At 49.7% G+C, this 10,776-nt stretch overlaps 1 protein-coding gene and 1 pseudogene across 1 annotated transcript; one reads left to right on the top strand and one right to left on the bottom strand.

Annotated features, from left to right (window-relative positions):
- LOC109461384 (large ribosomal subunit protein uL4 pseudogene) lies at positions 1 to 1,417 on the bottom strand (annotated as a pseudogene).
- Positions 1,418 to 7,523: 6,106 nt separating this feature from the next.
- CLEC4G (C-type lectin domain family 4 member G) lies at positions 7,524 to 10,776 on the top strand. The gene is made up of 9 exons (XM_019757581.3): positions 7,524 to 7,682; positions 8,012 to 8,113; positions 8,481 to 8,534; positions 8,677 to 8,739; positions 8,858 to 8,962; positions 9,305 to 9,394; positions 9,594 to 9,742; positions 9,857 to 9,972; positions 10,252 to 10,776. Exons 1-9 carry the CDS (start codon positions 7,628 to 7,630, stop codon positions 10,388 to 10,390), a joined length of 873 nt encoding a protein of 290 aa, XP_019613140.1. The 5' UTR covers positions 7,524 to 7,627; the 3' UTR covers positions 10,391 to 10,776.

A 10,776-nucleotide genomic window follows, 5' to 3' on the forward strand; every position in this document is an offset into this window, starting at 1 on the left:
TTATGCCGCAGGCTGCCTTTCTTCTGTGGTGGGTTTCTTTCCTGCGGGCTTCTTCTCAGCTGCTGGCTTCCTGGTAGCTGCAGCCTTTTTCCCACCAAAGACTTCTTCTGCTTCGTAACGCCAACAGCCTTCTTTCCTTTCTTCTGTACCACTGGCTTCTTGCCTGGAGCCCCCTTCTCATCTGACTTGGCTTCTAGCACTGCTGCTGCTTTATCCTCCTGGAGCTGGTGGTTCTTGGCCTGGTGAAGAATGGGTTCCAGTGCATGGTCTTTGCATGTGGGTTTAGCGTCAACCCAAACGATTCTCAGGTTTTTCAGTGGATTCTCTTCAGGACTCTGCAGTGACTCTTCTTGCGTGGTGCTCGGAGGGCTCTTTGGATCTCTGGGATTTTCAAGATTCCCCTAAGGTCTGTACTGAGTGTCTTGTGCGTGGGAAGGTTGTAGTTACTCTTGAGGGAGGCAGCTTTACACCAACTGCCACACACATCATCTAAGTTGTGGAAAGCACTTTCAGCCCAAATGCAGAAATGGCCCGCATGCCCACCAGGAGCAAGTTTCAAAGTGTTCAGTTTGCTTACATTAAGCCGAGTAATTCCAGGGATGTTTCTGAAGGCTTTGCAGTTGTCCTCATTATAGATGACGCAAGGTACCCTGTACTGGAAGCGACAATGTTTTCCCATTTTGCCCTTGCCAGCTTTCATTGGCTGAGAGGCATAGTCCTTTTTAATATAATTCCAGGCCTTAAGTTTTTTAAGGAGCAAAACAGCCTCCTTGGTCTTCCTGTAGCCTTCAACTTTACCTTCAACCACCAAAGGAAGTTCAGCAACTTCCTCAATACGATGACCTTTAGACATGACCAGCGCTGGTTAAGGCCAAGGCGGCCAAGGCGGAGCAGATGGCATATCGCTTCTGTGCTGTGATCACTGCGGTGCCAACGGGGTCAGCTTGTGGTTGGTGCAAACATGAGGCCCCCATGACACACATTGTCAACGGCACCGCAGTCAGAATGCTGAGTCCCACCGCTTCGAACTCTGGGAATTCGAGCCACAGCCCTGCCAGGACCCCACGACTCAGCACTGGTTTGATGACCTGCTAATTCACTGACGGCACAGGGCTGCCTGTTGTTTTTGCGCAAGTTGGTGTGAACAAAGTTCACAATATCTGGCCGAATGGGAGCCTTGAACACAGCAGGAAAAGTGACATTTTTGCCAGATGATTCCCCCTTTTCGGAATACACCGATATCAGTGAACGAGCACACGCCTGGCGGGGAGAGGAGACGCCAAGCTCCCCTCAAGCCCGTGGCTCCCACAGGAAAAGGCAGGACTGATTTACTTTTAGGAGGACCTGACGTATGCGAAGATGTCAAACCTTGATAAAGCTGGTTGAAACGTGGCTTTTCATGGGCTTTTCTCTGCATCGCTTTTTGCATGCATAATTTTTTCCATAATAAAAACAGCGAATCCAAAATTAACAGCAACAACCAAAGTGTAACATTCCGTTTGCACTGAGCTGGGTTCCCTGATGGGTAGTGAGCCTCCCGTCTCTGGAGAAAATAGAAGTCACGAAGAGGCCTTGGCCTTGGGGCTGAGTCCTGTGACTTTTGCCTTCTTCCCACATTAGTCCAAACCCCTTGTTCCCACTCTTCATGTCCTTGTATGATCTGGCCCTAGCTGACACCCCAGCCCCAGACTACTGCCTGCGAATTCCTCTCAGTTTTTCTGAAAAGTCCCATTCCCTCTCCCCTCCCATTGTTTACATGTGTTAATACCATGTTTGGAACACTCTTTCATCCACCCATCTCCTCCAGAATAATACTACTTCTCCAGGCATCACCTACTCCAGGAAGCCTTCCAGATTTTCTGGGCTGAATTAGAAGTCTCCAAGAATCCTCATAGTGCTCCATGCTTCCTAGACTCATCACATGGTTTTAACATCCCTGGTCACCTGTTCCCCACCATTCTACGCTCCCACCCACCCCAAAAAGTGGGCCTTTTTATGGGCCAGGGCGAGGTTAGAGGTCTGTGGCCAGCCTCATGCCTGGAACCACCCTTCTCCTTTCATTTCCCCTGAGGCAAATTCTAGGCACGGGACATGGTGCCGACAGCCTTCTGGTGACTCCCTAGGCTGGACAGCTCCCCCCACCCCAAGGTAACTTGGGCTCTAGATATATACATGAGACCCATCTTCTTGTCTCCTTGCCCTTTCCTTGGCTTGTACCCTCTGCCTGGTAGACCCTTCCTTTTTCTGTACATGCCCTTGACGACACAGTTCCAGTGTTACCACTTCTAGAAAACCTCCCGTGATCCCGTGACTGCATTCATCCTTTCTCCTCCATAACGGCTGATAAATCAATTCCATCTAGATCCTATCCCAACAACACATTATGCAATCCTTGCATTTTTTTCCCCATTTCCTCCCACTGAGCCCTCACCCCTCCTGTGCACCGCTATCCTCAAGAGCCCCAGAAGGAGGGTGTGCCTTCCCAGAAAGTTCTGCCCCATAGTAAAATCCTGCTGTAAGTCAGCTGTCAGCGGCTGTTGACTCAAGCAAGCTCCACTTCTGATGATGAAGGCAAGTTGAGTCTTGTGTCTCGGAACAGGGGAACTTCTAGAAAGAAGAGAGGAAATTTTCCCATTCCATGGAAAATTACCTTCCTCACCCTGCACTAACCTTGGAGAACGGCTGACCTCTAATGTCTCATCTTTCTTCCTCGCTCTGTACCTTAGGCACCCACTAGATGATGTGTGATCTGTGTCCTTAAATACATGTACTTGATGTGATTGTGTGATGCCATAGTCGCATGGATCGCAAGTGGTTTCTGCTTTTCGCGACTCCAGGTTACAGAGATCTAGACATGTTGTTGCCTGTACAACTAGTTTACTATGAGTTTGTTTCAGCGTGTGTGCCCACCAAGCTTTACTTACTCACTGACGAGAAATCAAAAGCGCCAGAAAGGAAGTGGAAAGACCAGGCACTACCCGAGAGATAATTGCATCTGTATCTATAATACATACAGAACTTCTATAAATGAATAAGAAGAAAACCAAACCGCATCCTAGAAAAAGATGGAAGGACACAAAGAAGAGCAGATCAAAATCTAATGAATATTCAAAATCTCGAGGAGCCAGGGAACAAAATCCAAACCCGCAATGAGATTCAATGAGAAGCAGCAAAAGTAGTTCTCTGGTAAAAATTTAAAGACTTTTTTTTGACTAAGGGGAATGAAAAATGAGAGAAGGGGGAGGGAGAGAGAAGACAAGAGATTGAAAATGCAGGAATTAAGGATTTCACTTGATAACTTAGCTATAAGAAAGAAATATAAATGAAAGGATAGGAGCAGGGAATTTTTTAAAATAAAAGGTGTGGGCCGGCCCGGTGGCTCAGGTGGTTAGAGCTCTGTGCTCCTAACTCCGAAGGCTGCCGGTTTGATTCCCACATGGGCCAGCGGGCTCTCAACCACAAGGTTGCCAGTTCAATTCCTCGAGTCCCGCAAGGGATGGCGGGCTGTGCCCCCTGCAACTAGAAACAGCGACTGGATCTGGAGCTTGAGCTGTGCCCTCCACAACTAAGACTGAAAGGACAACAACTTGAAGCTGAATGGCACCCTGCACAACTAAGATTGAAAGGACAACAACTTGACTTGGAAAAAAAAAGGAAGTACACACTGTTCCCCAATAAAGTCCTGTTCCCCTTTCCCAATAAAAATAAAAATAAAATAAATAAATAAAAGGTGTAACTGAAGAAAACAATAGCAAAACCCACCAGGTTTAAAGAGCTTTTTATATGTATTGACTCATATAAGCTCATTAACAGTCCAATGAGGCAGGAACTACTACTAATATTATTCCCATTTTATAGATGGGAAACTGAGGCATAGGAAGAAAGTTTATTCATCCTCCTAAGACTATATGCCTCATAAGTGGTGTAGCTGGGATTTAACCCAGGCAGTCTCTCCCTGAACTAGTAAACTATAACATGTCTTTAAACTAAAAATAGCAGGAAAAATAAATAAAACCTATTTTTTTAGAAAAAGACTCACAGGCAACAATCTTGAAACACGGGTAATAATACAGTTGTTGTTTTTTTAAAAAAAGAAAAGACTCACAAGTGGAATATACCTGAAGTCAGCCTGGAATGAGAAGAGAACATACAGCAGCAATTAGAAATTAAGAAAACAGTCTGTGTGCCCATATGGCAATAAACTTAAAGATCTGGAAGAAATACAGCTTCTTAACAAAACATGACCCATGTCAAAAGAGAAGTATTAAAAATGTAGTCTAATGTCTTAATCATTCTTTTGTCGTTTGTTTCCTTGATGTTTTGATTCTCGAAAGTTTTGCTTTTCCAGTATTTAGAGTTAGACCCCTCTGGGCAGGCATTGGCTGTCTTATTCACTACCACATGGCCAGGACCTTCCATAAAGCACATAGCAGGCACTCAATAAACCCTTAAGTGAATTAGGGCAGGCTGTGTGTCAGCCCTGAGGGAATGCGTACCCGGATGGTCTTACCCAGGGCAAATGAAAGTGTACAGCCCCACAAACACTTGTACACGAAAGTTCATAGCAGCCTTATTGCTAATAGCCCAAAACTGGAAACAGCCATCAATAGGAAAATGGATAATCAAACTGGTATGTCCACACATGAAATTCTACTCAGCAATAAAAAGGAACGAAGTTTTAATAATCATGCTAAGTGAACGAAGCCAGACTCAAAAGGCTAAATACTGTATGATTCCATTTATAGAAAATTCTAGAAAATGCAAACTAATCTAATGACAGAAAGCAGATCAGTGGTGACTGGGGGAGAATAGGGGTATATTAAATATATCATAATATAGTCACACCTGTCATCTGTAAGGCCACAGACACATGAGTTGGGCAACAAAAGCTTTATCACCTTTCGATGGTAAAGATGAAGAAACTGGGTACCCAGAGACTGTATGATTTGCCTGAGGTTATCAACTGGCTCATCAGTGACATTTTTACACCTCCTGATTCTACAAGAAGCAATATTCCTCTCACTGTACTTAAATGATCATTTCCCCCTCGGCTCAGGATTCTCATTCAGACCTGATCCATGGAGAGAGAGAGAGAGAGAGAGAGAGAGAGAGAGAGAGAGAGAGAGAGGTCCCAGGTACCCACAGAAGTTCAAGGCTGGCCCCTCACTCATCCAGCTTCTCTCTATGGTTTCAAACTCCTCAGCACTACCTGAAACATGCCAAGGGTACCCAACAGTGTTGACAGTCCACCACTTTGAGTTAAGGCACGCGTGCTTTTCCTAAAACTGTGCCTGGCCATGAGTGAAGCCATCGACACTGGCCCAGCGATAGAAAGTTGCTTCTGTATTTATGGAAAGTTTGATGAGGACATGGTCTACATATCTTCTTGGAGAGATTCCTCTGAATGAATTCTCTGCCCTTCTCCAGGTGTCTGATCCGAATTCTCTGCTGCAACAAAAGGAGGAGCTATATTTGTCAAGAGCAGGGAATCGATCTGAATTTTCTGCACAAGTCCAGTCTCTTAGATTCACGCTGCCTTTTTGATCCTCATTTCCTTTTTGATTTTCTTTTTTTAAAAAAATTCTCTTCTGTTTTTGTTTTATTTTATCATATATGTCTCTTTCATTCCTTCCTGGAACAAGAGAGGAAAACAGGCATTGAATAACATTTTTAAATAAAATGTGGATGATGTTTATGTCTGAGGGTTGTTGAGAGGATTCGAGAAGGTAGGCCATGTTTATGCATCTACAGGAGGGGCTGAAATGTAGGAAGTGCTCGGTAAAAAATAACATTTTACCAGCACAGCCAACTTTATTTGTGAAACAAGGAAAATAAAGGCTTACTTCTCTTGAAAAAAAAAGAAAATAAATAAATAACATGTTACCTTCTCAGCAAGGCCCACTCCGGCCCAGCACTCCCAAGCCCTTTGTCCTACTCCATGTTTTCTTCCATAGCACTTAGGACTTTTAAATATCCCAATTTAGGGTTCTCGCCCTCAGAATCAGGGGCCGGAGATTCTCTGTTCTGGGGGTGTCCTGTGCATTGTAGGGTGTTGAGCAGCATGCCTGGTCTCCACACACTAGATGGCAGTTATCACAACCCCCCTCAACTTTTGACAATCACCAAAGTCTCCAGGCTTGGCCCAATGTCCCCTGGGGAGCATAATTGCCCCCAGTGGAGAACAACTATTTATACAACTTACTTTTTCATTATTTACCGTCTGTCTCTCCCTACCCACTGCTAGAATGTTTGCTCCATGAAGGAGGGAATTTGCTCATTCGGGACATTGATGTCTGCCGGTATAGATGTAGATGTGAACAAAAGTCCACCTCTGTGCCTGGATTTCATTTCCTTTTTGATTTTTGTGTTGTGACCAACCTCATTGTCCTTAGCAAGCACATCAAAGCTTTTTCGTTGATGATCGTCTGTGCTCCTTAAAATGTAGCCATAAACATTTGTGTTAATAATGGCAGGTATGGCATGACAATGGAGGTAAATTTCAAAATGTGACAGTATGGATTTAAACAGTCACCTATCACAGGATCACAGGAGGTACAGCCGGCCTGGCACTACTGCATTCTTTGTCCCTTTGTCTTGTCAATCATTAGTACCGAGTTATGCTATAAAAAGTACAGTAACAGGGGTCTGGTAACGGAGAATAATCTGCAGAAAATTGCTGGGTGGTCTGTTCTGCTCTGACCCAACCTTCCCGTAAGTAGATTACCCCATAAGAAGTTCTGTTATATTCTATGGAGTTGCCTGCATAGTTCTTAGGTCTGAAGATGCCTCTCGTTAAGGTCCTTACACCGTCGCACCGCTGTCGGGTGATGCCCAGTTCCTAGATCGATGCCTGGCACACCGTAGGTGTTCAGTTTTTGTTGAAAAGATGAATGAACATTTAGTGGGTTTTGTGCCTCGGGATGGTGCCAGGACTTGATTTGCATAACCTCATTTCTTTGTCACAGCATCCCTTGGAGGGAGTCCCTGTCACTGTCCCCCTTTGCACAGAGGAGAAAAACTGAGGCTTCTAGGAGCTACATACATCATCCCTCCACCCACTCACCTAAGAGTTGAGTCCAGAAGCTTAGCTGACCACCACCTAACAAACGTCTGTGTTCTCCCTTCTGGCCCAGTGTTGAATTAAGGGCCAGCCTCTGTCAGGCACCTATGGGAGAGATGAAGAGGGAAGCTGAGCTGGCCTGGGGGGGCCAGACGTGAGGGGGCTCTCTCAGGGACCCAGAAGAAAGGACTGGAACTCATCCGGGTTCAGCTGGTCCCTCTTAGAAGGAAACCCAGCCCCTGACCTGTAAGAGATGGAGACTGAGCTCCAAAGCGAAGTCCCCAGCACCTGCCAGATGTTGCTATGGCAACCCCCCACACACACACACACACACACTCCACCCCCTTCCACCCTCTCTACCCTTCCTTTACTCCCCACTCTCCCACTTCCCCTACAACACTTCACCCTGACCCCTAGTCCAGCCCAGAAAAGGCACAGCCCTGTAATTTGTCAATGGGTCCTTGGTACCAGGAATTGAGACGCAGGAGATAGGAAGGAAGGAAGAGAGGGTGGAGCGAGGGAGGAGGCTATATTTATATCTATGTCGAAGCGGGGAGCCTGCTCACCATGGACACTGTCGGGTACAGCAAGTGGGATGGCAAGTGCGAGGAGGCATCTGGAGGTATGAGCAACGGGACTGCCTCACTGGCCCCCTTGGGTCCCTCTCCAGCCAGTGATTTGGGGGTTGATGGGGGAAGGGAGGGCAACAGCCAAGAGAGGGCACAAGTAGTGGGTGCAGAAGAGACACTACAGGCTTTAGAGCCAACCGGAGGTGGATTCAAATTTCAACTCTGCCACTTAAGGGCTGCGTGACCATAGGCAAGTCACGTAACTTCTCTGAATCCCAATTTCCCTGGACGAACCCAAGCGTCCAGGATTCAGTCCTCCAAGCCCAGGGATCCAGAGCAGTCCTAGTACAGAAGGGACCCAAGAGTCTATTGTTTATCCAAGGGTACCGGGGATGCTGGGGACGGCGACTCGTCTTCCTGGCCCTGGCTCTCCTGGTAGTCATAGCCCTGTGGGCCTTCATTCTGAGCGTCCTACTTTCCAAGGGTGAGTGACCCTGTATGATGGGAAGATTGTGTCCCAGCCCTCCCCCTCCCCCAGTACTGTCCTTCCTTCCGCCAGAGGGTCCACCAGCTGGGTCCCTGATCTTTGCCTGGGGCTGAGTGTGAATACATATGAACAGTTGGTGTGCATCTTCGGGCTGTGTGCACCCCACATTTGTGTGTATGTGTGTGCAGGAATGTGTGTGCATGTCCCGGTGCGCTTGTCACCCCTCGGCGCATCGGCACATCAAGTGAACTGTGCCCCTGCCGGTCCCCTCGGTGGGTCCCAAGAAGGGGGTCCCGGTACCCTCCGGGCGAGTGGAGAGTTCTCCAGTCCCCTGGACCGCGCCTGCCGGAACTTCTCTCCGCAGCCTCCACTCAGCGCGGGGCGCTGTTCGGCAGCCAGGACCTGTTGAAAACAAACGGTGCGTGCAGACCCGGGACTCCTGGGTGTGTGAGTAGGTGGGCACCTCAGGGTCCCCGGGGCTGCCCGCGGAGTGGAGAAGGGTGTCCCGTGAGTCTCCGCGAGTAACCTGGAGCCTGTGGGGCGGGCGTGGGTCGTTCCAGCCTCGGAGCAGAGGGCGGCGCTGGGAGCCTTGAAGAAGGAGATCGGAGTCTGCAATAGCTGCTGTAAGACGAGCGGGCTGAGGGCGCGGGGCCTGGAGACGTGTCTTGCCGGCTGGAGACCGGGTTTGTGGCCATGATTCCATGTCTCAGATGTCCCGCGCCATCTCCGCCCTCTTCCCAGGCCTTAGGACAGAGGCGCAACTGCAGAACGTGCGCACCGAGGTTACCGAGGCGCAAGAGAAGTTGATCCAGCAAGAGAGCTCCCTGAAAGAACTGAGCGAGCGCGGTGAGGGCCGGACATCGCCACGACCCCTGATCTCTCAGCGCTCCAGTCACCCGACCCTTGATTCACATCCTGACCCCTCTGTGACCCAGACCCTATTCTGTGATCCTGACCTCTTAACTCCAATCGTGCCCCCCCCCCCATACTGATCCTGACCCCTGGACTCTGCCCTTCACTACAACTCTTTAGCCACAACTGGACCCTTCCCAGCTAAAACAGTCCTTGGCCGTGTTGTCCTTTTTGCCCTCAACACTGACCACGGACATGGATGCTGCCCTTTATCTAATGGCAACCCTGCTCCTGACCCTGACCCCAGCTATAATCTGGACTCCCTTGACCTCGCAGTGACCCAGAGCTTGGCTGAAGCGGCCAGGGACCGCGAGGGCATCCGCAGCGAGCTGTACCGGGCGTTGGAGGCCGCACGATTTGGGAACAGTGAGCGGGACGGGGTGGGGTGGAGTGGGGGAGACAAGTGAACCCTGGCCGTGGGCCTCGGGGTTCCCTGATCCGCCCGGATCCGCCCTTTGACCTTGGCCTGTTCTCCATGACTCTGCCCCTGCGCCCCCAGGGCCCACTCCTAATCCCCTGGGTCTGCTCCACCTGCGAGCAATCTACCTCTTTGGCCGCCTTGCAGGCTCCTGCGAGCAGTGCCCCACGCGGTGGCTGCCCTTCCAGGGCTCCTGCTACTTTATCTCTGCGCTGCGGGCCAAGTGGGTAGACGCGCAGCGCAACTGCTCCGGCGAGAGTGCGCACCTGGTGATTGTCGGGGGACTGGAGGAGCAGGTGCGCGGCCTAGGAGATCCTAGGGGGGAAGCGGAGTTCACCTGAGGGGGAGGGGCCCAGGAGGTGTGTGCATGCCCGGTGGATTTCCCTGGCTCAGTTTCCCTTTCCATCCAGGCCTTCCTGAGTCGGAATACCGGAAACAGCGGTTACTGGCTGGGCCTGAGGGCGGTGCGCCGACAGAGGAAGATCCAGGGCTACCAATGGGTGGACGGAGTCCCGCTCAGCTTCAGGTGAAGGAGGGGATCTGGGGAGGGGGACAGGTCAGACCCTAGGAGCAGTGCTTTGGACAGATCTCAGGGACTCCTTAGGGATGGGCAGGGTAGCCCCAGGAACTGCCTAAGGGATAAATTCTGGGAGTTAGAAAGTTATATCCCAGGTGCATGCTCAAGTTAGATCCTCAGGCTGTTTAGGTTAGACCCAAGCAATTAACAGTCTAGACCCTGAGGCTGGACCCCAGGGCTATCGTCGGCCTAGACACCCCCATCAACACCCCCACTAAACCACTACAGCAACTGGAACTTGGGAGAGCCCAATGACTCTCAGGGGCGCGAGGACTGTGTCATGATGCTACACAACGGGTTATGGAACGATGCACCGTGCGACAGCATCAGAGACAACTGGATCTGCGAGAAGAGATTCAGCTGCTAAGCCCGCCCAGTGCCCCCAAGCCACGCCCACCGCCACAAGTGTGATTGCCTGCGCGGCTCACCCTCCTGGCTCCGCCCACCGCCATCAGATTTTTTTTTTTCTCCCTCCCTACCCACCACTACTGAAAACTCTGGGACTTCCTCTCCAACCTCACCACAAACTCCTCCCACGTGGACCTAACTTAGCCTCCACCCCTTCCAAAATCCTGGTTCCTCGGCCCTGTGATCTGACCCCACCTCCCTCCCTAGCCAAGATCAGGTGATTCCGAGATGGAGATGTTTGGTTTTCTTGCATTTCTTTTCCGAGACTGGAAGTACTTAAAGATAAGGGTTTTGTGAACCGTCCTCGATGCCCTAGGGAGCATCAATAAATGTTTGAAAAATGAA

Source organism: Rhinolophus sinicus, chromosome 15, assembly GCF_057876585.1.
Source record: "Rhinolophus sinicus isolate RSI-liver-muscle chromosome 15, RSI-T2T, whole genome shotgun sequence".
In the NCBI taxonomy this organism is placed as follows: Eukaryota; Metazoa; Chordata; class Mammalia; order Chiroptera; family Rhinolophidae; genus Rhinolophus; species Rhinolophus sinicus.

What these genes read in the sequence shown, in the direction of transcription:
- CLEC4G (XM_019757581.3), top strand. Translation starts at nt 7,628, where the DNA reads ATGGACACTGTCGGGTACAGCAAGTGGGATGGCAAGTGCGAGGAGGCA. An exon ending in TCGGGGGACTGGAGGAGCAG is followed by an intron (nt 9,743 to 9,856) that starts GTGCGCGGCCTA and finishes CTTTCCATCCAG; the next exon opens with GCCTTCCTGAGTCGGAATAC. An exon ending in GGAGTCCCGCTCAGCTTCAG is followed by an intron (nt 9,973 to 10,251) that starts GTGAAGGAGGGG and finishes AAACCACTACAG; the next exon opens with CAACTGGAACTTGGGAGAGC.